The sequence below is a fragment of the Micromys minutus genome, assembly GCF_963924665.1.
Source record: "Micromys minutus genome assembly, chromosome: 13".
NCBI classification, from domain to species: Eukaryota; Metazoa; Chordata; class Mammalia; order Rodentia; family Muridae; genus Micromys; species Micromys minutus.
In genome coordinates this window covers 24,027,344-24,055,343 of record NC_137982.1, presented here as the reverse complement: position 1 = coordinate 24,055,343, position 28,000 = coordinate 24,027,344, and the positions used below count along the sequence as shown (strand labels likewise).

At 38.6% G+C, this 28,000-nt stretch overlaps 1 protein-coding gene across 1 annotated transcript in view; it reads right to left on the bottom strand.

The window, feature by feature from the left end:
• Positions 1-28,000, bottom strand: part of MBD5 (methyl-CpG binding domain protein 5) — a 211,605-nt gene that overhangs the window by 25,270 nt on the left and 158,335 nt on the right. Inside the window, exons 7-12 of the mRNA XM_080927275.1 lie at positions 27,329-27,431; positions 26,184-26,364; positions 19,367-21,502; positions 6,090-7,106; positions 4,451-4,659; positions 1-1,209 (exon numbers count right to left, since the gene is read on the bottom strand). Coding sequence (XP_080783401.1) covers positions 1-1,209; positions 4,451-4,659; positions 6,090-7,106; positions 19,367-21,502; positions 26,184-26,364; positions 27,329-27,431 — 4,855 coding nt within the window. The remainder of the gene's footprint in view (positions 1,210-4,450; positions 4,660-6,089; positions 7,107-19,366; positions 21,503-26,183; positions 26,365-27,328; positions 27,432-28,000) is intronic.

The following is a 28,000-nucleotide window of genomic DNA, read 5'->3' as shown; positions in this document are numbered from 1 at the left end:
CTTCCCTTCCTCGGGGCTTTGTTGGCATGAATTGTGAACGTCGTCTTCTCTTATGAATTTTCCAGGCCAGGAAGTCAGTCCTTTGATTTGGCCCCAGACCAAGTCGCCAACGTTGAACGTCCTTGGTCTATAGTGTATCAACTCATGTGAAGAGGGGGAGTCTGGATTCCTTAGGTCATCTTCACTACTAATGCTTTTAGCATCGGAGGGACTAGGCACACACCCATTAATGCTTTTGGCATTAAAGTCTCCATTGTAATGGATGTAGTCTTTGGCCAGAGAACTTTCCAAACTATTGGAAGAACCTGGAGACTGCCCCTCTAGGACTAGGTCTTGTTTTGCAGTGCCTAGCAGCTCTCCAAAGCCCCGACTCTGACGAGGTCTGTTTCCATTAATGTGTGTACATCTCTCCACAGTACTCTCTAGTCTCTCTTTAAAACTCATCATAGTTCTTTTGTAGTTATTATACCTGAAATTTTCCTCCAGAATCTTATCGCCTTGACAGTTTCTTGGTGGTAACAGTATTGGGTGCTGTTCCCCAGCTAGAAATGGCAGTGTAGAGACATTGTTGGGCCGTTCATGACAAGGACTACTATGGATATGGCCTGGATGATCTAAAAACTCTTCATATTTCCACCTGCTGCGCTCCCCTCTGGGACTTTGCTCCCCATCCCATTGTTTTCTGGATGTGTGGCAGCTCGCTGACTTGAAACACTCAAACCCGTCTCCTTCACTGGAGTTCTTCCCATGGTCTATGTTCTTGGGTAGCCGCGCCCCTCTCGCATTCCTCAGCCTGCCGTCGTGATCTGCTTCTCCCACGTTCCGCCCATGGATGACGGCACTCACAGCACTGGACAGATTTAATGGGTCACCAATGGAGGCAGTGAAGGCACTCATGGCGCTCAGGGCTGGGATAGGGCTGATTTGAGTCGTGCTGTTGACAGCAGTGGTGATGACAACCTGCATTCCTTTGCTGGCTGCATCCACAACTGCCTTGTAAATGGCGCCTACGGAGGCGTCGCCTTGGCCACCCATAATGAGGCCATCCTTCATGGGCTGACCAAGGGACGAGTCAATCCTTGACTGCAGCTCACAAGGTGTATCTTGGAAATGTGGAAGTGCGAGGTTTGGGTTCTCAGGAAGTGCTGTGAGCCCCGGCTGAGTGCTTATTCTTTTATTTAGAAGAGCTGCATCTCCTTGCATCCTCACCTGAAATAAATAGGAGGGAGAGGGAGAGGGGTAAAGGGAGGGGGAGTGGGAGAGAGAAATTTAAAGAAGATCATAATTTTAAGATTCACCAAAAGACAAACAAGGAAGCACAGTGAGCGAGAATAAAAATAAAAGGAAAAAAAAATCATTCTGTATAGAAAACCTCACACACTGATTGTATTTTATACTTGGGTAATTTCTTTAGTTGAAACAGTTCAATAGTTTTCCTTTAAAACTTATCATTGCCAAATGTTTTCTAGAAAAATTAAATTTGAGGTTGTTGGACACAAGATGTTTCCAGGTGTTTTCTTGGTGGTCTTAACAGGTGTTTTCTCAGTGGTCTTACAGGTGTTTGCTCAGTGGTCTTACAGGTGTTTTCTCAGTGGTCTTACAGGTGTTTGCTCAGTGGTCTTACAGGTGTTTTCTCAGTGGTCTTACAGGTGTTTGCTCAGTGGTCTTACAAGTGTTTTCTCAGTGGTTTACAGGTGTTTTCTCAGTGGTCTTACAGGTGTTTTCTCAGTGGTTTACAGGTGTTTTCTCAGTGGTCTTACAGGTGTTTACTCAGTGGTCTTGCAGGTGTTTTCTCAGTGGTCTTACAGGTGTTTACTCAGTGGTCTTGCAGGTATTTGAAACTTAAGATTTATAACTAATGATTATATTTAACTAAGTTAAACATAAGAAAAAATAAAAATAAATTCCTTTTTTAACAAAGTATCACTTTGATATGACATTACATATGCTAATTTTATTTAATAAATCAATTAATAAGTTTATTTATTTTTGTATATATGATGTGTGTGGGCACACACGCCATGGAGCATGTGTGGCGGTCGAGGACAGTTTTTTGGAGCTATTTCTTTCCTCTCACCTTGATGAGATCTGGAAATTGAATTCAGGTTGCTAGGCGTGTGAGACAAAAACTTTTACCCTCTAAGTCATCTGGCCAACTAGACATGATATTTCTTGAAGTCTTTAGGTTGGGTATTAATTCCTGCTCTTTAACCTTATCAGGCCATTTCCCAAGATACCTCCTCATGCTGCCAAAAAGGACACTGGCTGTCTATAGAGTGCCTATCGGTTAGGAAGAGGCAGGGGAACAAATTTCTGTACAGGAAGCATTAATGCAGTTTGGAAAAAAAATCCTGCAGCTTCTCCAATTTTGCTAACACTGTGGAAGAAATACTGTTATGTCCCCTTTCCATCCGTTCCATGGAAGGAAGCTCTGCTTTTCTTGGGGGCCTGGGCTTCCTCTCTTCATATTTATGTTCATGTACCTTTTTGGCTCTTTTTTTTTTTTTTTTTTTTTTTTTTTTAGTATATGACTATATTCGTGCTTCCCTATGTAGAAGGTCCAGTGCCCAACCCAGTTTCCCTCTGGAGCATTAACCCAGGTCTCTTTCTCTTCCCAGCTCGGTTTTTGAAGCAATAGCTCATTTTGTAAGTCTCTATGTCCCATTCTGACCACTGCAGTATGGCCTTGCTTCCACCACCTCCCCAAACTGCATTCTCCTGGAGCCACTCCCATGTCACAGTGGCACAGTGAACTGGCTTCAGGTTTTCACTTGCTTTCTTGGTGCCACAGGGATGCAAATTATCCACTTTGAATTCATTTATTACATATGTGGGAATAGTTTATTCTAGGTAAAAGATGTGTTCATCCCTGTTCTTTACTAAACCAACACTTCTCTGCTCTACTCCATCTTACTTCTTTTCTCAGAAGAAAGCAAGGCTGTAGAGCATCCTGGCACATACTTAAACTATTAAACTATGTAGCAATGCCTAGTTTCTCTTCTCCATCCCACCCTCCTTCCCTTTCACTGTATGTAGAAATGTACTGCACCATTCTTCTGCTAATTAATACTATTAAATTAATATTATAAACTGATAATGCTATACATCTACTTATTCTTTTAAGCTTATAGATAGATAGATATTATGTAAGGCAATCATTTTCTGATTCATCAATACCTAAGAGGCTCTTAATTTCTGACTTATGTTGCAATGAATGTTTTGTTATGTGTTCTTCTATTCACATTTAAAGATGTCTCTTAGGTCAACATATGGGAATTAAACATCTGGGCTAGTGAACATATATGTGTTTAGACACACATATACACATGTATACAAATATGCTTAAAAATCTGACTACCAAATTATCCTCCAAAAGAAATGAGCCAGGCTGGATATATAGCTCAATGGTAGAGCATTTCCCCAGTTTATACAAGGCCTTCCTTAGGTTTGAATTCCATCACAAAAGAAAAAGACCCTAACAAAGCTTAACCACAATTCATGTAGACCAACAATAACAAGCGTCCTGATTCCTTCATACCTTCACCAGCAGTGCAGGCCATCAGGGCATGCACGGTGACGTGCACATTGGTTATTCCTTTCATGCTTACATGTTTATTAATAATTCATATTTCATATCCTGCGAATTGTCTGTTTATATTTTAGTCAATTATTTTTCTAGTCAATTATCCTCTTCCATCTTGATTTATAGGAAGTATATTAATATGAGGGGTATCCATATGTGACATGCATTATATAAATGTTTCCTGACATTTGGTACTTCTATAAACTTTAGAATATCTTTGATCATATAGAAATTAATACTTTTTATTGGTTACATATTTTTCTTTTGCCCTACTGGCTTTATATCTTGCTTAAAGAGCTTCCTCTGTTTTCTTATTCATAATCTGTGGTGGTGCATGTCTGTAAATTCGGCATTAGGGAATCTGAGAAAGAGGGTGCAAATTCAAGACTAGCTACCTTGGGCTGCATAGTGAGCCCCACCCTTTTGTTTGCTTTTTAAAAGTGTTACATCTTTTAAAATTACTTATATTTCTTTCTTACATTCATATAAAATTTCTCTTTCTATACAATCTTTACTATGTTAGTCACCTTTGTAGAAGTAGTTTACCATGTGGCCTAAGCGAGGAGGAGAGGGGCGTGGGAGCTAACATAGAAGAAAGTGTATATTAATTATGAGAATAATGTGGGCACAGGGCACAAAATGGCAAAAGAGGGAAACACTATCAGTTTTCACTCATAATTCCAAGAAGACTACTGATTTATACAAAATAAATCTACCCTTATAGAAAATACTGGAATGTTTAACAATATTCAATATTAAGAAAGAACTGTCAATGGGCTCTAAAGGGTCCTTTTCCATCCCTTCTCCAACCATTTCAATAAAACCAGACATTGTTCTCAGCTAAAGTGATGTGTGGAAGGTCAGTACCTGGAAGTTCTGAAACAGACAAGCCATGGGGTTATTGTTAGCTGGGCAAGGGACTGTGGGTTGTCCTTGGAAGGCCTGGAGATTCTGGTGTCCCTGGAGAAGGTGCTGCTGCTGCTGATTCGGAGGAAACATCTGATTGCTGTTTAGCAGTGACTGTAGATGAGTCAGTTGATGATTATTCAAAGAATTGTTTATGGATGACATATCACCTACAGTTTTGAAAAACAAAGTATAAGTCAATGTGATTCTTCAGAGAACTAACATGGTTGTTTGCACCTGAGAATTTCTGAAACAAAAACTGAAAGCTGAGCTTCATGGGAAAATTGGTCATTTTTATCATCCTTACTTATCTGTAAGTACAGAATTTCTTTAGCATTTAGTTTTATATGTATGATTAGCCTCTTATTTTATATTACATGAAGATTACTTAGTCATTAATGTTAAACATGAGAGCTAAGTGTCCCTATGGCTATTTTTATCAGAACACCTACAATTAAAGACTGAAGACTTTCCTTAGCAATTACTTAGCAGTAAGTATTTGAACAGATAAAGTTAAGAAGAGTGGATATGGTATAGTCTCATTTATAAAAATTCAGTTTTAAGTCATAATCATCAATAAATACCACCAATTAAACTTAGTTTTGAAATATGCATTTTGATTTGCAGTAAAATGGTAGTCAGCTACAATTAAAACTGTAAACCCAACAACATGAAAGAATTCTCCCCTATAGTTGACATAAAGATTTTAAAATCAGTGGTGTCAATGAACAGCATTAGTAACTGATAGTTAGAATTTCGAATTGTTTTAAATTGTTTAAATTCTTTTGTGAACAGTTTTGTAATGAGTCTATGTTTAGTATGATTTTTTAATCAACTATAGCTATTTTAGGTCTAGACATAACTAATTGCACTGCATAAAATTCCCATAAAGTAATGTCCACAATAAGTTTTACAGCATATCAAGAAGCTCTTGACTATATCATGTGCACTTGCATCTATTTCTGGGTTTCATGGGCACTTCCTCTCCTGCTCGTTCAACTGTGATTTCCTAATAAGCTAACCTATGCAAAGGGCGGTTTTTTATTGACAAATACATAATTATAAAAATGGTAATCCCGAGGAAACCTAGTATTATTTAGAGGGAAATTTTCCTTGGTCTTGGGGGATGCCTCCGCTTAGAGCGATTTGACCACTGGCCTTTTTGTTTTGCCTCTCAGGGTTCACCTGGAAGCACTTCCTCAGACTGTCTCCATCTTAGTGCAGCTGCTCATACCAACCCTGTGATGCCACACCGACTAAAACAGAAAGGAGGGCTCTTTAGAAGGTGCAGACTGTACTTGGCTGAAGAGGATGACAGGTAGGTTAGGTTTGGGTGGCATCGGAATTAGAGGATAAGAGAAAGCAGATTGCAGTGGTATTTAGCAATGCTGGAGTCTGAGAAAAGGAAAAAGCCGTTTCTGTGTTTGCTTAGCTATGGTTCTGTGTGAGTGTTGTCATATTTAACTCCTTAAATAAGCTGTGACATAATAATGATGACAATTTAAAAAAATAGTGTGACAAAATGTAGTTTTAAAAAGGAGAATAGAGAATTAGAAAAACGTTTCTTAAAAAAAAAAATTTGTGAAAAAATTGAACTTACCAAGCAGACCTGTCCCCAGTAGAGGGTTAAGTAGCTGTGGCACCACAGAGTTACTGTTGAGTTTAGCTGGACCAGGTGGATTCCCAGCATTATTAGATATATTCAGCAATGTTTCTGCCATTGACACCACTGCTGTCCCACCAAGTGTTGAGACAGTCAGTGCTGCCACTGCTGATGATGTAGTGGTTGTGGTAGTGGTTGCCTGGGAGGAGGTTGCTATGGAAACCTCTGGATGAATAGCGGTGTTGGCCGATGCCGAGTTCAGGACACCTCCCAACAGCTGGGGATTCAAGGCCATTAATCCTGAGGCCCCAGTGACAGCTGGGAGGAGCAGGGGGTTAAAAGTAGTATCACTGCCCGTTAAGGGGTTTCCCAGGGGGCTGCCTAAAAGGGTATCAGCTCTGCTGTTGTCTGACTGATTGCTTGGCAAATGGTCTGGTGGGGCTGTCATCTGTGTTAATAAGGGTAAAGGGGTGTTTTGCTGTTGCAAAAGATCTGAGATGGTCAGATTGAAAGATGGCAGGGGGAGCATGGCAGCTGCTTGGGCTTGGTTCTGAAGCAGGGCTGCTAAAAGCTGGAAGTGAACAGGCTGTAATACCTGCCCATCCACGTCACCGGAGAGAAAAGCTAAAGCAGCGTTTACATTCGGGTTGAGAAAACCTAAAGGGTGGAGGTTGATCTCAGACTTGCCTTCTCCTGCTGAAGGCTGGAGGATATTTAATAGATTCTGGTTTAGGAGATGCTGTTGATTCACTGGCAAAGAGATAGGTAGAGGACTGAGGAGGCTGGGGTTCAAGGGGTGTGGAAGATGGCTGTTTGAAGTGCTGTTGGGTGGAAAATGAAGGGCATGCTCTTGGCCAACAAAAGGAAAGTCACTCCCAATGGACAGCTGGCTCTGCAGTGGGTTTCCAGCTGCGGTGGTGACTATGACACCATCTTGGAGAACAGATGTTGTCTTCGTGATGGCAGGGTGGTTACTGCCAGCTACAGCTATAGAGGACGGCAGGCCTGAGCCACCTAAAACGAGAAAACAGAAACAGTTCTCAGTTACGTTAGCGACACTGCCCATAGAGCTTCCTGAGCTACATTTCAGGTCCTTCTACTTACTTGGCTGTAAGTAGATTAACTGTACCACAGATGATTTGCCATCTGTTAATGGAACTTAAAATTTAAAACTAGTGTCTGATGAAGTTTGCTGAGTAGCAAAGAGATCTTTTCTGTTCATAGCTCCACAAAGTGGAGATGGGCAAGGATGTTATACTTCATCCTCTCACTTTGGTATATTAACACCCGCCCCCATTATACCTTTTGCTATACCTGCCGGGTCTTATTTGTAAGATTAGTAGTTTCTTTTAATGAACAAATTGTATTAACACCAGATTGTACATGAAAACAAATCACCTAACAAAAGAAACCCGGTTAATATATTATTTTATTATATATAGCTTTCTGGTTTTCCACACCAGCATGCAGCATGCATATATATATTCAGGTATCAGATATCTCTTTTCCCCTTCTCTCTCTCCCATTCTTACACACACGTGCATGCACACACAAAACCATGTATTTTGGAAACAAAGCAGAATTTTGTAGCTTTTAATTTATCAAGTTATTATTAATACCTTTCCCTGTGAACTTATATAAACCGAATCATTTTAGTAGTTTTATATATTACCATCTGGTAAACTTAACCACCCTAAGATGTTTTCTGCAACACTTTGAAATGACTGTTAGGGACACTTAAATATTCCTATTAATGTATCTTTCAATTGCTTGCTTTTTTTTTTTTGTTGTTGTTGTTGTTTTTTAAAGACAAGATGTCACTGTGTAGCCCTGGCTGACCTGGAACTCTTTATGCAGAACAAAATGGCCTGTAACTCACAGAGTCTCTGCCCAGTATGGTGTAAGCCACCACATCAGGCTACACAATTATTATCTAATGATGCGTTCTTGACATGGAATTCCAGAGTCACAAAGCTTTCCATACATATTGCCAAACTGTGCTCAAATGAAATAGATGAATAACACTGAATTTAAATTCCTTTAAACAATATAATGGTGCATACACCAATACATTATCACGATTTTAACAGTGAAAAACATAATAATTGATAATCTGTTGTTTTGATAGTATAAAGAGACACTGCATTTAAATGCCCTTTCATTAGATTAGTCTTCTTCCAAAATAGCACCCATATTCTTAAAACTCTGCACTAAAGGTTAAAATTAAGATAATTTAATATTTAAAACATTTTAGTTAATATGTAATTACTATTATAATTATTATTAGTGGTCCTCAACCCAGGCTACACAATAGAATTACCTAGGGAAATAAAACACAAAACACAAAACAATCAACAAAGCTAAAGCTCCTAGCTAGGACCTAACCCAGAACAGCTAGAGAACAGTCTGGGCAGTAATTGTCTTTAAAATCAACCCTGGTGATCCAAGTGCACAAAGGGTGGGCAAGATAGGAAAGGCAAATCTAAATCTACAGACAGCCCCTACCTCTGCTCTGCCTGACACTTTTTTGAGGGGTGGGGTGGGGTGGGTGGTGTTGGGGTAATAAAAGGTCTTCTTTCCATTAAGAGATTGTTTTATGTTGTACATTCACTTGACAAATACTTTGTTTTCAACTACCACACACACATATGGTAAAATGAATACTATTACCGACACCAAAAATCTAAAGGAATTGAAAGTCATTCCTGTTGTGTTGTGCCATCAGAATAACCTCATGTGACAGTGTAAGCAACAGATTTCTCCCTCAAATATACAGAAACGTTTCCAAAGTGTGTAACAGTAAAAATATGGCATTTTGTTTTGATCAACTGGAATAATGCAATGATTTTTCCTTTATATGCCTTGTTGTTATATTTTAAAACTAAAACTATATAGTATGAAAAGTGAGTATATTTATGAAACCATGTATACTTTGATTTCTGTCATTACATATAAACTCAGTGGTGAGCATTTTCTCACATACTTTGCTACTGATTTGTGTGTTCACATGTAGCATACGTGCATGTGTGTTTGTATGTAACGGGTGATCAAACCTAAAACCTCAAATCCTAGAACTGTAACACTGAGTTCTGTTATTTTTACATATGGTTTTCTCAAGTGGTCCATATGGCCTTGAATTTGTGATCCTCCTGCCTCGGCTTAATGGATACTAGGATTCTAGTTACATACCACCACACCCAGCTAGCACTGAAGTTTTCCCAAGGACATTTAGTCTAGAGTGTTCATAAAATAGTTTTCATCATTGTGATGCTTGCTATGAGAGTCAGAGACAGGTGAAAAGAGCTGCTCAGTTGTTAAGCACACACACATTGCCGTTATTCCTGGCTTCAACAGGATGAGGGCATGGCTGCAACAGTGGTAACTCAAACCAGTACAACCAACACCACCTTCAGAGTGCGGCTAGAAAAATGGTTTCTGTTTTCCAACCTGTCATGGTCTGAGTTTTTAAAGCTCTCGGTGTTTTATTTAAAGGCTGAGATTAAAAAGAAGGCTTTTTGAACATACATAAATATTTATGAAATATTATCATGAAATAATGACATGTTCACAAAGGTTAGAGTAAGAAGACATACAGAATGCTGAAGTAGGCATGTGGTATACAACTCTTTAAATATTAATTCAATTTTTTTCACAAAGCAATCAACACCTTAAATATTTCATTGGTTCCCCAAATTGCTATTTCCATACATACAATTTATCCTTTGCATCTGGAGTAGGTGTGTTAGGTGAGCCAGTCTTATTTAGTGGGACTCACTGTCACTGTCAAGTTTCTACCTGCTAAATAATAATGACAGGCTTAAATGTGGAGCTCACCGTTCTTCTGACCACATGCAGAGTACATTTCCAAAATATGTAGCAATGCTTTGTACATGATGGGTTTCCTTAGAGATTATTTTTTTATTACTTTAATTTGCCACTGAGAAGCATCCATATTTATGATTCAAGAAGCAGCCATTTGGGGATAACACTGTTTTAGAAGCTCTCCATCTAAATATTCTTGAGAAATTATAATGAAATGCAGTCACCGTGAGTGTTTCTACCCTGCCAATAAGAAAGGACAAACCCAACCAATATGCAGATCCAGACACACGTGTAAATACAAATAACATATTTTAATCTTCTCCAATTTCTAACGATTCACAGTTCAGAAACAGGCACATTCTCCTGGAGAACAGGATTGAAACAGTGAGAGAGGTTTAAAAACCTTGTCATTTTCCCTAAAGAATCCAGGATGGCAAGACTGTAACATGCGGAGGGCTGGAGCATCTCTATAGATGTCTACACAAGGGGACAATTATAAAACTGAGGGTGTCTGAGAAAACTGCACAAATAAGAAAATTACCCATTTTATCAGGCATGTGAGCGATGAAAACAAGACAGAACGTGCTTCTATGTAAAAAGCCATTTCTTTTCCTTAAATACAGAAAGTAAGGCTGATGAAGGGGAATGATTCCTGAGTTTCACAAATACAAAAGTATCCTAAATATGAGTATAGCTGTTACAGGCCCTGACTCCCTCAGCTGATGGTCAAACTGACAGTTTATGTAAGCAGTAAACAGAGTTGAATAAATATTTTAAACCGTTGAAATAATGTCATTTGTTATTTCTTTTTGTATTTCAAAGGCATCACAGTCATGGCACATGGTTGAATGCAAACACTGCTTCTTGGTGGAATGTTTGTACTTCTATAATGGAGGCAACAATGTAGACACAAAGGTAAAAACCAACTTTTCTACTCACTGGTCCTGTGTGAGGATGGGGTCACCAGAAAGGTGGCTTGAAGATGACAGATTACCTCAGAACACTGAAAGTTTCTCAAGAAGTTACAAGTTACCTCACAGCAGGAGACATCTACCTCAAAGGACAGTTGTAAGGCTATTCATTAAAGTATGAAGTTACTCAAAGAAAAGCCTGCAACTGCATGCATTTTTACATTTGATTTTAGAACCACTAAGTGTAAACAGGTACTATTTTGTGAATCTATCTCAGACTTCTGCAATAAAAACCTATATTCTGTTTAATTACGTAAAGAAAGTATTTGTTAGTTTTTTTTTTTTTTTTTCCCTAGCCAAGATGTTGGTACTTAAGAGAAGGGAAAGGTGAGTTTTTTTTTTTTTTTTTTTAAGATGAAATGTCACCAAACATGAAGCAATAATTAGATAAGCATCTGGGAATTCGAAAGAAGTTAGCAAGTTCCAGTCATTTGCTTAATAAGGATACATAAGATTACTTTGTGTCAACCACTATGAAGTGACAATTTCTTTTCCTGCTTCTGTTGTTTTAAAAGTAGGAAAAAGGGAAAGCCATTCAAACGAAAGCGGTCCCAGATCCCTAGCCTAGACCTGTAGAGACAGGCAGGCGAGTGTGGTGAGGGAGTGAACATAGGGACTGCACACAAACCTCATGCACACACAACTCAGATGCTCAGGGATTCAGTGTGTACGTACAAATAGTCTAAAAAGTTACAGGGCTTTACAAAGAGATATTTCTTATTATTAAATTCTTAAGATGTTTAATTTGCTTTAGTTCTAGAATTGCTTTTGCCTCTTCAGATTTATCTCCCTGGTCACAAAGACTGCCTGAGAGAAGTTCATATTGTGACCAACTTCTGCCTCTTGAATATCATTACTATTGCTATACATGTATGTGTCAAAAAAGCCCATACCATGCAGAACAACGAAGTGTTTTAAAAAAGTCACTATTTTGATTCGCTGAATTCTAATTTTGAATGGGTTTTATTCTGTGCCAAGAACTTTCTAAGCTGAAATGGCCTCACACTGCCTTTTTGTCCATGAAACTCAACAGCCTAAGAAAAATATGAAACTTATGAAAACTAGTAAGTCTAATGAAAAATATTCCTTTACTGTTTGACCTTTATCATTTGCTTTGCTAACTGTACTTTCATTGTCAACAAGTCAAAAGTAATCCTTAATAAAAATAAATCCTTCTAGAGATAAAATATGCTCCATGAATTTAATAAATACATTTTTATTTCTCAGTTCTACTGAAAACGTGTCTTCTACATTTAAAGGACTGTTTTTTTAATAACATAGTAAAGCAAAAGATAACTTTTATAAGAAGTCTAAGTATTCCAGCAAAACTTTATTTTTTTCAAGCCTTAGTAACAGCCACATTAACAGTAACAGTGCATTTAGAAAAACATGCCAACTTCACCCTTCTGTTTTGGATTCTAACACAGATTTTTGATATGGGAGACAGGAAAGGACCTGCAGCTATTTGGTTTTTCATGAGGGAGAAAGGGACACCAAACAAAAGCACACTGAAGATGAATGGTGGGGAAGAAAGCAGCTGCAAGATCTGAGGAAATGTTCTTGCCCCTCAGTAGATGCTGGAGAAGAGAAGGTGGGCAGTCAGAAAGAGATGCAGCTTAAATCTTAGGACGTTAGGGAGACTGGTGGTTACAATGTCTGTCTTCTGGTGCTGGGGACGGAACCAGGACTTCACGCATGCTGTGTGGCAGTTCAGCCTGAAGCTCCCCATCCTCCATCCCCATCCTGCACCAATACCCAGGAAATGTCAGACTGGCCAAGTAACAAAGTTCATTTGTTTTAAGGTAAACAGGATATTTGTGTGATGACAAGACCTGAAAAAGGAGGTTACATGTTTTGGTGGGATTTGTCTTCTGCCTATGCATGAGTGAGTTAAAATGCATCAAAATACCAATTAGAAGTTTCAAGAGACTATAAATGAACTTTTAATATAGTGAACTTCCTATCTTATATCCCATCTTATCTGCAACTCTAAAATTACATTGCCTGTTTATCATAGGTGCTCAATAAACACTGGATTAGTTCATTAATATTCTAAAACGATTGTGTCATGCCAATGAGCTACAAAAGTCAACCTATTATGCTCCAACTAGTACTTTATTTTGGCAAGTGAAATACAACTTTTGGAGACCACTGTAGTGCTCCTTTTGAAGTCTGCCAGCTTATGCACACAAGTGTTAGTGGGAGCTACAATCAGTAGGAGCGTGTCATGATTGTGATTAAACATGTATGTGTGAAGTGGAGTAGGATGGAGTGAGGCTGACAATATTAGACTGTATTTTTCTTAACTTTCATTTTCTATCCATTAAAATCCTTAGCAGACTGTAACACCAGTGATCTAAAGAACACTGTGAGTGCGTGCGCATGTATTCGAGTACATACCGTAGTGGCTCTAAGATGAGAGGACAGTTTACAAGACTGGTGGTCTCCTTCCACCATGTGGGTCTGGGTATCTAAGGTCGTCACACTTGTCAGCAGCACTTTTATCTGCAGAGCCATGTGGCAGGCTCTAGTGAGTTTCTTACTGTGGGAAGAAACTGAAAAGCGCTACTTTAGGATCAGGTCTCTGAGCTGCTCCATCACTGAAGGATAGTCTACAGAGCTGTGCTGCCAATGAGCCCCATACTACAGTGTAGGATGAACGCTCACACCTGTGTCTGTGGGTGTGTCTCTCTGGACCACTTCCAAATTTTGGAGTCTTTCAGCAACTCTTTTTGGGATTCTAATTTTGGTTAAACTTCCAGGTTGCAAAAGGTGAGTTGTTACTCTGAACTTGAAAGATAATAAAAAAATAGTAATTTTTACTCTTTGCATGGCTGGCACTGATACTGCTATATTCATAGAATTTAAGAGTTTTAATAATTTTGAATTATTTAGGACTACGTGGATGTGGAAATGAAAAATCTACTTTGACAGGAATATCTTTTAGCACTGATTTTCATTGGTCATTGTTTTGTAGGGTTAATACTACTTTCTAATATCTGGATATCTTTTGAGCTAACTTAAGTATTTTTGAACCAGCTTCTAGTAAATAATAGCTCAGGCATCTCCTAGGGACCTGGAAGAAGTAATGGTTGTGTAAGAGTGCTCCATGTGATACAATGGAATAAAGTCTTCCGACTAGTATACTACAATTTATTTCTTTACAGGTACAAAATAGATCACGGAATCAGCAAACATCACAGCACTGTGTTTGTTGTCATCTTGATTACATAGACTTCAGTCATGTCTGAAGTAAAAACGTATTTTAACTCCTCTTGTACACAAGAAAGCATTAACCCTAGACTATGTAAACAGAACAAGTGGTGTGACCCTGATATGATGAGGACACATTGCCTATAGTGAAAACACCTCTTCAATGGAATAGATTTTCAAGCAGTTTGTTCTCTGGTTAAATAACAAGAACACAGAAAGCTTCAAACTTGCAAATCACAAGCATCAGAAGGGAAAGTGAGTCTAGGGTTTAAAAAAAATGTAGGTTAAAATGTTTTCACTAGAAACCAGCATCAGTTCAGTTACAACTGTCAAGGTGCCCTGCCATCTTCTTCAGGCTAAGAAGTGCCCACAGCTGCCTCTTCAACATGGTCACCTCTACCTGTCTGCACTTGTAATCTCCTCTGGGAAGGGCGGGGCATAACTTCCCTTTGCTTTATTTACTGGCATGGTAATGACAATAAATACACTGAGCTAATGCACTAAGTAGCTTTCTGTGGTCTTATACCTACCATTTCATTAGCTGTCCTGAGTTTCAAATGTATTTTGTGCTGAATGAAAACATTTTCATTTGCAGTAAGAATTAATATATAACACACACACACATGTACATACTCATGAACATATGCTTATTCATAGGTTTATTTATATCTTGAGTTAATGCATAGAGTTAAGGCAAATAAACGTCTGTATGTTTCTCTTCTGTCACAAACCCACACTCCTGTTCCTCACAGCATTATAATTTCATGTGCTTAAGCAGAGATGATTGTTTTTTAATAGGGAAAAAGTATTTTATAGTAGAAGTATTCTAAGGACTTCAGTGGAAAGCAGCATGGTTGTCACTAAGTATATTTATATAATAATTTAAACCCTTCCGTTTGTACTCTGTAAAAGATCATAGGACCAAAAGAGGGACTGGTTGTATGGATGTAAGCAGGACCTGGGTTATGGCACTTGTGTTTTTGTTATTTGGTAAGCAGATTGGTAAGCCTATTGACGTCTGCTGGTCAAGAACACTTGATTTTTAAACTTCCCTCTAAACCAGAACACCATACTTAGGTGCTGAACTTTGCTTCTTAAAATACTGAGACTTTTGTATGCATGTGATATGTCTGTGGGTATGAGTGTGGTGTGCCTGCAGGAGAGCACATGAGGCATTTGGAGGTCAGTGTAAATTGTTTTCCTTAATCTGTTCTTCACTGTACTTCCTGAGTTGGGGTCTCTTAGTAAACCTGAGGCTTACTGATTTGGTAAGATTAGCCAGTCTGTCTCTGCCTTCTAACACTAGGCTTACAGGGCTGGGCCACTATGTATGGCTTTTCATATGGGTGTCTGGGCTCCAAACACCCAGGTCTCTTGCTTTCACAGTAAACACTTTACTGACCAAGCCATTTTCCAGGCCCCTGACATTTATTTTAAATGTCCACTACTTATACATTTCCAGAGCAGTGTGTGATGGCACTGTGTCTGGACTGAGGTAGGGGACTTTGAGGTCTAGTTTCCAGATCCACTAGAACATTGCTTTACCATGTAAGCACATTACCAAGAATCTTAATGGTATGTACTAATTGTTTTAAAATGGGAATATTAGGCTTGCCTTGCAAATTGATATTCAAAAAGTAAAAGATACTTTCACACACTTCAGTGTAGAATATTCAGAAGCATTCATGGAAAGGTAACAAAATTAATTTATTAATTCTGTTCAGTAACAGAATTAGTAAAACACATAGCCTTAAGTTTTCAGAATAAAGAAATGTAGTAATTTTTTAATACAATCACTCAATCTTTGCCTTCAATTCTTAACTGAACTGAATGCTTAAAAATGTGAATACAGATTTCGAATATAGGCTTACAAACTAGTATCTTTAGAGTTTAAGACAGAATGATTCTCCTTAAAGGATGTTCTGAGGGTCTAGAGGAATGGTTAGTGGGCAAAGGCATCTGCCAATGCAGGCTTAGCCACTTGAGGCCAAATCCTGGTGCCCACTGAAGTGGAAGGTGAGAATGGACTTCATAGAGCTGTCTCTGACAGCCACATGTGTGCTGTGGCACATGCTTGCCTCCCCAACATCATGGAAACACACGGTAATGAAAAAAGTATCTTGAACATTTGTTACTAATTGAATTAAGCAAGTCATTTCTTAATGTCTGTGTTGTATTTCTGCCCTATATATAAAAGACTGGCAAGGCACCGGAGTGAGAAGGTCACCTGTGGTTAGGCTTTGTTGGGAAAGTAGAGTTGGACCACGCTTCCTGTCAGTCTGTCACGGTACCATCATGCCATGCAAGACTCAAAGAGCTGACATCACCCCGCTTCCAAGGTCTACAGAAACATCACCCAGAGGGACCCATCCTGTGTCAGTTAGAAAGGTCACCAAAATACAGTTCACATATTCAGGGAATTCTCTTGATACTCTGAACAGCTCATGTGCACTGACAGGAGCATTCTAATCATGTGTGCTAAGATACCAGACTGCTAAGAAAGAAGGCAGAAAGAACTGGCTTTTATCTAAAAGTATATTAAAAATTTACATCTGTGGATTGTCACAAGATTTAATGTGCTAACTATTTGAAAAGGAAAACTGATTCTGGAGACTAAACAATTCAGATGAACGCACACAGCTGAGAAGGTGATATCTCAGGATCAGAGAAACCTGAGTTCTAATCCTGGTTAAGTCAGAAGATTTTGGTTAGTGAGGTTGTCTGAGGTTCAAGTTTCTCATCTGTTAAATGAATACAACATTTTATGCTATGGACAACTACACAGGTCATGAATAATGAGTGGACCCCTTGGCACATAATAGGTATTTGTAGCATTTTACAAATAAAATATGGTAGCACACGCTTTCAATTCCCGAACTCAGGTCAAGAAAGAAGAACACATGAGTTTGATTTCGGCATGAGCTATGTACCTTACCTCAAAACATTAGAAAAAGACCAAAAGGTGCTTTTCTCTACTCATACAAAGAGAGCTGTACTGTCCCCTGTTGCTTCATTCTGAATGCCTGATCAATGAGTATTAATGAAAAAACAAACACCAGTGTAAACAGGTATTTATGCTAGGCAATTATGATAGTACATTCAGTTGACATAATTCACTTCATAACAAAAAAATCATGGGGTTAAAATCCTTCTCAGTATTTACCTTACCAAAAGAGTTTGTCAGTAAACCAACCCATACTCATAACCAGCTGATCTCCATACAACTATTAGTATTTAATTTTATTAGGTCTAATATTTTCAAAATTTTAACTGACCTAGATTTTTACTAAGTGTACACTTCATGTGAGCCCACACATGCTCACCCATATACACCACACTGCTCAACATTTGTTATTCGTCTTTTAGGTATTCATATGCTAAAGCTTTTCTTATATTAATAAACTTTTAGCTCATGTGCCTTGACAACCCAGGATCAATCTAGGTTATATGTTTATATGGATAAATAAAACAAGAAAATAAATGACCAAGGCTATATAAAATAGGTCTAAACTTGACAATCAGAAGAATATAAATAAATGTCCTTCCCATAATAGAAACATAGAAATACATCATTATTGAAACACATAACATTTGCACATATGAACACAGATCTGACATGAAGCAAGCTATGATAAGGGGTATAAAAACTGAATAATAAATGAGACTAACAATGCTTTACCAAAATGACTGAAGGCATGCTCAATAAATATGGTACATCTTAAAACACTTACAGACTTACTGTTGTTTTAATTCCTAAGTGCATATATTAAACTTTTATTTGTACAGTATTAGCTAAAACAACGTGAATCAGCAAGAAGCCGGAAGCCCATTATGCACCTTTAAACACATAAAGTTTCACCAGAGTCCTTAAGCTAAGAATACTAAGAAGGCACTATTCATTTCGAATCATTTAAAGCCTGTATTCTGTTTTTAATACAGGAGATCCTTGTGCAGTTCTTCATAGAATACTGACATCCAAACAAAACAAAACACAAACTGTGAAAGATGGCAGTGTAGGGTGACATCAGGAAAAAAAACACCTGACTTTACCTTTAACAAACATGTGGGTGGGAACACTTCCCACAGCCTACATACATCTACATGGTAGCATATTAGCAAGGTGTCAGCAGTTTTCTCATCAGGACTAGGGATCTGGTTTTTATTTTCTGGTACTGGGATTGACCTCAGGGTCTTATGTATGCTGGACAAGGGCTCTCTGCTGAGCTAACCCCAACTTCAGACTGTTTAGTTTTTAAATCCTCCTCATTTTAAATATGAATGATAGCATCCTTGCCATCCTCTATTTCTTCCTCATTGTTTCCTAGTCTAAAATCATTAGTGTTACATTTTGAGTATATTCTCTGATGTTTCCATGATCCACATTTTTGTTGCTTGAATGATTCATCTGTCTAGTGTTCCATGACAGTTCTTACATTAATTTCTAAAGATTTTATTGTGCAAAACAGTTTTTCTAATGTGTTTTGTATAAACTCGTCTCCATTAATGGTGCATGAAGATTTATAATAATTTGGGTCCAAACCTTAATATGGATGTAAAAATATAGCTCAGCTCTATGAGAAACTTTAAAGCAATTCCAAGATAAAAAATTCTGGAAATCAGGTTTTCAAGCCTCATTTTATTAGAAAATTTAAATTATTATTTTTTTAAAAAAGGAAGTAGCCAATATCCATGTTTGAATTTTCTTGAACAAACAGTAAAGGACAGCAAACTAGGGTAAGAAACACATTAGAAGACAACCTCCTACTTCACACAGCCTCTAGTGATCCTTTCCTACCCTCTGACCTATTTCTGTTGAGCAGCAAGAAAAAAGAAATCCATTTCCTTTTGCCTTTCTGGACTTTCCAAGATGAGCTTCCTTTACCTGTGTACAAGTCAGAGCTAGATAAACAACTCCTATATTGGTGAAAACCAAGGACACATCTCATGAACCAGGACACCTTGCCTTCAGCGGCTTCCTTTGCAGTGTACAGTCCAATGGTTATGAAACCAATTGAAAATCAAACAATATTCAAAAGGACACAGATGGACAACAAATAACAAGAACACATGGAATACCCTTGGCTGGCATTCTTTCTAAAAGACAAGTCCCCATCATTCTGTAAATAAAATTATAAATACTAAAGAAATGAAGAGAATTTTCACAATGGGGAAAGGAACATCTCTTATCATAATAAATATTTCGGTACAAAAATTTAAAAACTGTAGAAAACTAGTACCTCTGGGTACTTTTTTCTAATAAAATCATACCTGCTTCAGAACTTGTTTGATTATAGCTGCTAACAATGCTGTTTGGTATCACTGGAGTGGAGGACGTTGAAATTCTTGACTGAGGTGGATTGGGATGTAATGAGTTTCCTAAAGCCATGCCCGACTGACTGAGCGTCCCACAGTTCCCGCTAGCCTGAATCTGACTTATTAAACCTGCAAGATGGTGGTTGGGGACTGGACTGTGACTGTGAACAAAGTTAGTGTTTGCACTGTGGCAGTGCACGGCTTCCCCTCTTAAAGGTAGGCTCTGTGTCAGTGAATTCTGAAGAACAGTGGAATTCATGTTAGGATCTGGAAAATGCAGCTGGTTAGCAGAGCAAGGCAAAGCAGTATTTGATCCCCCACAACCCGGGGTACTATTGCTACTCAAGTGAGAGCTTTGACAACTCATAGACTGTAGTAACTGAGACATTGAACTGATGGGAAATGACCCCTGCCCGTGCTTCCTTAGCAAGTCAGGTGCAGGTTTAGGAGCTGCAGAACTATCCATTTGAGACTGTCTGAGCAAACTCAACACTGTGGTAGGTGGCTGCTTTCTTTTCCGTAATGAGTCTTTTTGCTGAGACATCAACTTATCTCTTAGTGCTGCTCGACCACTTTGACCTTCACCTGTTGGGAGAAGCATGTTGGCAGTTGGAGGGAACATGGTGTTTAAAGTGCTGTGTCCTTCAGTGTTGCCGCTGCTGGCAACAGGTCCAGAATTGTTACTGCTGCTACTGTTGTTACCAGCAAGTTTGTTTTGATTTGCTAGCTGTGCTTTGGCTGCTGCTGAGAGTAAACTACTTGCTGGAAAGGAGGCAGCATTGTGCTGGTTCAAGATCTGATTTAAAGGCATTCCCAGCAAACCAGGCTGACCCTTTACAGAACCGTTTCCGGCAGGTGCAGTCGGAAAAGCTGCACTGCTTGGGGTGTTGAGTACATTACTCATTCCAGCAATCAATGGGTTAGGGATATCCTTGTACTGATGATGTCCATCAGACTTGGTAGAAGGGCTTGATGGCATTGATGGCCTTGGGGAACCTATTGTTGACCTTGGTGACCTAGGTGGAACCTTTATGCCACTACAAGTGGCCTGGGGTCCTACAGGTGGCATCATGAAATTTCCATGATCTGATGATGTGGAAGATGAGCGTGATCTTTGGGGCGATGCCTCAATCCTTCCAATTCCAGTCCCCATCATGTGCACTGGGGATGTCACTGGAGAAGGGGACAGGGAGGTTGAAGCTGAATGCTGAATTCTTTGTACATGACTCCCATGATTCATGTGACCAGGTTTTACAGTTGGCAATGGGAGATTACTTGGCAAAGGAACAACAGCAGGAGGCATGCTTACATTCATCACAGGTACCTGAGAGTGGACATTTGAATGGAAACTGGTTGGATTAATGATAATTGGGTTCTGGTTCACTGGTTTACTAGGAATAGGGTCAAGAATGCCAAGTGGATCTTTCTCAGATGTTAATGGCTTTTTCTGAAGAGCACAAGAAGGTGGAGGAGGGGGAGGTGGGCCTTGGGGTGGTTTGTGGTGGAACATTGCTCGTGGTATTTCCATATTAGTTGAAAAATTACACATTGGTTTTTTCATTACTGGACTCTTTGTAGTCAAGGTTGGGGAAAGAGGTATATTAGTTCTTCCAGCCATTGCACAGGATGGCTGTACGGGAGAACCATGTAGCATTACTGAAGGTGGCGAAAGAGGGGTCCTATTCAGGTGAATAGGACTGGAATTGGGAGCTCCATGAAAACAAGGGTTATTTCTTGTGAAGACATCAGGGCTTCCAAGTGGGTCAGTCCTTGGAGAGATTGAGCCATCTCCATAGATCTGGGACCCTGATGACGCTGGGCTGGGCAGGCCTCCATGGCTGCCACGAAATGGAGATTTCTGTCCATGCTCACTGCTGCCCAATCTCTGGCGGGGGTAGACAGGGTGGAGTTCCTGCTGCTGGCTTCCAGGCAGGTCTTGCATGTATAGCCTTCCCATGGCATTTGATGACCCAGTCATTAACTTGAAAGGATTCTTACATTCCGGCATTACAGAATTTGTAATTCCTTCATGAGACTTGTTTCTTACTGATCTTGGAGTTGCTGCCCGTGAAGGTACTACTGGAGTTGCATCTGATGTGAAAGAGAAAAGAAATTGTTAATTGTCTCAGTTATTTTGTTTTGGGAAGGAGAGAGGAAGAGAGAAAATTGAGGAGGGAGAGACAAGGACACCTGGGAATGCAAGTGAAAACTGTAACTGTACACGGTTAAAACAATTTTGTATGCTATATGAAACTCTGATTTAAACAAAGTATATTATCCATCCCTAATTGATGGAAGGTTCTTAGTAACTACTTTTTGTCCTTGTTTACTCTTGTGGGTTAAGAACCCATGGCCATAACAATCAGTACAGGCTGACATTAGTCATTTTAATATTTAGAATTCGAAACACCAAGACTGACAGCCCAGATGGTGATTGCAGTGTTGCTGTTTTGCTGCATTTGCAATTTTTCAGAACAGTCACAACAGAAAAATAGTAATCTTTGTGGCATTGTTTTCTTGTGGTGCTTACATAAATTGCTATTTGCACAAGATAATGAGTTACTCTGTAACTGTTTCGGTTACTTGACTGAAACCTCCTGAGATGCCATGGAAATAGTTCCTTATCCTAGAATTTGTCACGGTGAGAGCAAGGCTCCTAGGCTCTGTGATTTAAGTAAATGAGGTTTCTGTTTTTTATTGTAGCAGTGATAACAAGAATACACGTAGTGATATAACCATGCTTCCTGGATGAGAACTATTTGTAATTCTGCATAATGCGATTTCTTACTCTGTCCCTATTGTGAGGACAGCTTAGCTAACCAGCTTGGGTAAGACATTACAGTCCCCTTGTAAGGACAGACTTCTCATGTACAAGTTAGTTGGAATTTTAGTCTTCGGTACTGGGTTGCAATTCAGTATTCCCTTTCACATCAGTCCATTTCTCCATCTTTTCAGAAAACCTTCGGTTGCTTTGGAGATCAGACAGAATACAGGCAACAAAAGCAAGATGGCTCATCATACAGAATTTTTAGCCTATCATGTCAGAATTTTAGGCTTAAGATTTAAAAAAAAAGTAAGGCCCTAAGAATACTTAAATATTTTATAATGTTGCATGTTCTAAAACAAAGATGGCAAATAGTATTCTCATATGCTAATTCCTGTTCATTTGTGTTGGCTGCTTCCAGAGCTGTACTGAAAAGAATGCTGTTAGAGTTGTACTGTGAGGAATGCCAGAGAGTCTATGAAGGCAGAGATGAAAGTGCCACCAACCATACTATGTATCTGCCATATCTATTTTGAGACTTAAAAGCATATTAGCAATTATACTTAGATTCATTTGCAATCAGAGATATACTTAAGGGGTAATTACACACTTAAAATGAACCAACGTCTACTATTTGCAAGAGAGTATACAGGTCAAATCGTATAATAACTTTAAGATTTCTCCACCATGGGCACATAGACTCCAGCACAGAGAGGAGTGGGCATATGTCACAATTGGAATATGTAGGCTTTCTGATTCTAGTACGGTAGAGGTTCTTTAAAAGAGTAATTACGTTGGGACTAAGTAACAGAAGACAGGATACATTTAACTGAGGCTAATTTTCTTGTTAAAGAGGGATCATTAAAGGTTCTTAATTAAAGGAACAATGGATTAAGATATGCAGTTCATGGTACTTGCTGGAGAGTGAGAATAGAGTTAAATTAGCATGTCTAGCAAGACCATGGACTATATTTTTTATAGTAATATGAGTCTCCTGTTTGCATTTTTAAAAATTATCAATGTATTTATATAATTATTTATAATCCCATAATTAAGACACAGGTAGTAGTGGCACATTTTCTATTTAGATAACAGAATTTATACAACAGTTGTGGTTTTGAAAGGATTTCCTCTGTATCTATATCTTTAAAATAATAAGAATGTTAAATAGGCAGGAGTCAAGCGATGTTGAATGACAGGGGCTGAAGTACAGTTAGCACGTGTGAAATCTTGGTGCTGGTGAGGTACTGTCAAGCATATACAGGTCGAACATTTAAAAGAGCAGATACAAATGGAGTTAACATTTATGCTAAAGGGAGGTGAAAGTTTCTCTGTAAGTCTGACTTTTTAATTACTTAAACCTCAGTTTATAATAACAAAGTTAGGAAACAGGTTTGGTGTGAAGCTAGTGAAACAGTGCACTTAATTCAACGACACACATCGTTCTAAAAGGAAATGCGACACACTTCTCAAGAATTGAACTCATGTACAGGTACAGTAAAGTCCTAGACCATGATTCTGCTAGGGTTTTTAGCAGTAGTGTGGATTGCAGAGGCAGGCAAGAGGGTATGTGATCAGCAAGTTTAAGAGCAGTACGAGCTGGAATTGGCTCGGTGGTTAAGACACTGGCTACTCTTACAGAGGAGCTTGGTTGAGCTCCTAGCACCTACATGGCACCTGACCACATATGTAGCTCTAGTTCCAGGAGATCAGATGTCCTTATATGACCTCTGCTGGCACCAGGCATGTGTGTGGTATTCCGATATACAGACGGCCATAAATCTAAAAAGAAGAGCATATGCAATGCGTGTGCCAAATGCATGCAAAGTGGGAATAGCTATATGGTAAGGTGGCAGGGCAGGGTTACATTTTTACATTCACCTATTACTATCAAATGTACATTTACAATGTGGGAGCTAATTTGAAATTAAGAACCTATACTTTTTGTTAGGAATTAAGTTCCCTGAAACATGTTTTTCTTATCTCCTTCAGAGAAACAATTCTTTTGATCATTCCTTGCTCAGAGTTAGTGGGTTACTGTACAGAGCTCTACAGTAACAGCAACTAAATAGCACCTTTTCTTTCTCTGCACCCTCAGCCTCAGTCCTTTTAGTTACGTGTATGAGATGCAAATATTCTTGCATCTGGGGCTCTCATTGGTCTGGCTCCAGTTTACTTATTGTTAGTTTATCTCCCACTCAACTCAGATCATTTCCCACGCTATCCACTATTTGTGGCCGACTAAATATGGTATATGATTATGGAATAAAGTTTCCATGATCTTTCTATGTAAATTATTTTCCATAAGCAGTTCTAATTTGAGTACTGTCATACAACCTTCAGTGATGGCTAGATACATCATGGTGGTATTTTTCAGAACCTGGTAGAACAGAATCAGCTGTCCATCAAATAGCCGAATAGCCATCTGGGAGCTTATTTGTGTCTGTTTTGAGTTACTGTTTCGATGTCAGATAGACTATACTATTTTAAAGGTAGTTCACATGTATTTTATGAGCAGAAATTGTCAGCCTCAAGTAATCCCACAAAGCAAATTGATCATTGGCCGGGGGGGGGGGGGAGGTTGGACCCTAACAGTGAGAAAATCAAATAGACCCAATCTTAAACAAGTAATCAAATTTAATGTTACCAACACAGGATTAGCTGACATGTGCTTCTTGAAGAAGATAGAACATCAATCACATATCATTCCTATGAAATTGGGCATAAGAGTACTATAAGGAAACAATGAAGAAATCCAAACTTAACCCATGTGCCTAAAAAATGTCAATGTCATGAAAGATTGACAACGCTGGGAACTGAAGACTAAGGGAATGTAAAAGGTAATTACAATGTACAATCTTGGATTATATTCTAGATTCTAAAACAGGAATCAACTTTTAATGCTAGCAGGGCTATTAGTAGGAAAATAAAAGGAACTTGAGTGCAGGCTACAGATTAGCTCCTAGAATTTTATCAGCATCATTGGATTGTGGTGGGTGGCACAGGGGAATATGCTTTCATCAGAGAGTTTCTGATGTTGGCAAGAATGTTTATGTATAGCCTGGAAGATCAAACTTCACAGCAGAGGGGAATTCAACACATACCCTGATACTTTTCTGCACCCTTGCAATTTTTTATGACGGAGAGTGGGAGGGATAGCGAGGTGGATCAATGGGTAAAGGTATCTCCCACCAGGCCCTGACACTACTTTTTCAAGTTGCCTTGTGACCTTCACATATGTGCACTGTGACCATGAATGTTCATGCATACACAAACACACTTCAATACATAAATGTGCTAAAAATTTTACTTAAAAAGGAAGAGGTATGTGTGTTTGTGTGTGTTTTGTCAGAGTGTGCCATAAAAATCTCATGGCCAAGTGATTTGCATTTGGGTAGTTGCTTAATAAATAGCTATTATGACTAAAAAAAAGTAACATGACTAGTTTCTTTTTATTTGACTGATTGAAAATGGACTTTCTCTGTATTATATCCTGGGTACAGTTTGCTCCAGCTCCACTTCCCCCAGTTTTTCCCCTCCCATCTGGATCCATCCTCTGTCTCTCATTAGAAAACAGACATCTAAGGGATAATAATAAAATAAAACATAGTAAGATAAAACAATCTTCTAATAATACTGGTAAGCTATATTTGGGACTTGACCTTATTCACTGAAATTTAGCCCTATATTAGTGGATTGTTTTCTATAAAACAACTTAGTCTTTATTCCTGTTAGCTTTTCTGTATGCGGATACACAGAATTTTAATTTGCTGGCTAGTATTGATTTTGATTATGCAACTGTATGTTACAAATAAGAGAATTTGAAAAGCATATCCATGGTAATTTTTTTCAAAGAAGAGTTGCTCTTTATACTCAAAATGTTAGAACACGTAAAACTGTGGATGTTCAAAATAGATACTAAGAAATCCCTTGCAAGGTGATTCCTAGCTATTCTTTCTCTTGGAATGGAGTCAGGAGATTTCCTAGCCCTGCGACAATATTACATACTTGTTCCTCCTCCAGGACTGGTGAGCACCAGAGAAGGATGTGGGGCCTCCATGCTTTTATGGAGTGTGGCCACTGCAATGATTTTTCTCTTATGTATGCATAGCTTTGTGACATCATCATCTGCCTTAACATCTTCTGCAGTTCTCTGCTTCACAGCAGCTCCAGGATCAAAATTAAACACCTGGAAAAAAACCACAGATTCTGTTTATAGTATGTCTAGGAAACATTTAATAGAAAAACCTCTTGTTTACACAGAGAAACACTGTGCATAGATTAAGCTACAAATAGGAATCAAGCCTTTAAGGTTTTAAATGGAAGGAAAACAACTTTACATAATTTAAAAAATACTTCTGGTCAAATAATATTTTTTAGTGACAGACAATGAAAATTATACAAATTTTATGATAGTTAATTTAATTATAGACAGGGAAGAGTATAAAATCTAACAGTGTTTATGCTTTAGGTCCTTCCTGACAGCGTGACAGCACAGAGACAAATGGAGCACACTGAGAGACGTGAAAAGCCACAGCATCCCGTCCGCTTACTCTCCCTGCTGCTTACTTTCATTGCTAAATTAATATCACCTCCTTACTGATCTAAAAATCTATTGTACATCAAAAATTCTTATTATATAAATTTCTTTTAAAAATATGGTAATGTACCAAAAGAAAAAGGTGCTTAAAATAATCTTTAGTTTTAAAATTAGTACTAAATACATAGTTCAGAGAATAATTATCTATTTTATAGCAAATAATACTTCACCATTTTGGATTATATTGCTTTTTTACTCTGTAAAGCAGTAAAACTGCTTCATATTTCTACAGTGAGAGCTGGATTTTGTGACTTTAATCAGTGGCAGCTTTACCAATACCAGTGCAAACCCAGCATTACAGATCCGAGTCGCCGTAGTAGCGAATGGACATACTGTACTACAAGCAAAGCGCCAATAAAAGGTATAACGAAATAGTCAATATGCCACCTTTGAAAATCAAGTTATTTTTTCACAATCTTTAAGCATTCCAAAGTGCACATAAAATAATTAAAATGAAAATAAGTGAGATGGCAGATGAGAAAGCAAATACAAGGAATGACCGAGCCCACGCCCACACTGAAAGGCTGCTGCGGCTCTACTGTGAAACCGTTACCTTGGGCAGAATAAGAGGACACTCCAAGCCACACTTGCATGTTCCATCAGTAAGCAGGTATGTCTTAACCTGGTCCAAGCAAGATAACACAGACCCACTGGGACTGCAAAAATAGTGTAGAAAAACATCAGCAAATAATTTGACTACACATATAATGTATATGCTTTCTTGTAAAATAAAAAAGTAGAATTTACAGACTTATTGGTCCTTCATGAGATATTATTTTCCTAGTAAGAAAACATTTTATTTCCAATATTCTATCAGCTACTAAATTACAGATGTTAACACTGTCTCTTTGCAATCAAAATATTTTTCAGGAAAATACATATTTTCATAGAAAACGAGACAAAATATTTAGAAAACTTTGGATTGGATTAAAGATGGGAAACTTGTATTCTTAGGAAAGGATACGAACAGGTAAGAAAGGAAGAGGAAAAGTAATAAAGGTAATGCTATTTATTCGAACCTAAGATCTGCTTTAAGCTGGCTGAGGAGAAAGGGAAATGGTAACACGCTGAGAAGCTGGAGGCCAGTCCATCCTGTGTCTCTGCCTGTCTGTGTAGAAGCAGAGGCTCTCCATCCATGGCCCTCCCAGGCCCTCTGTGTGTCTCTCAGCACTGACAGGTGTGACCCAACTCAAATTCTACTGAACAGAGGCCGACAGAAAGGGGA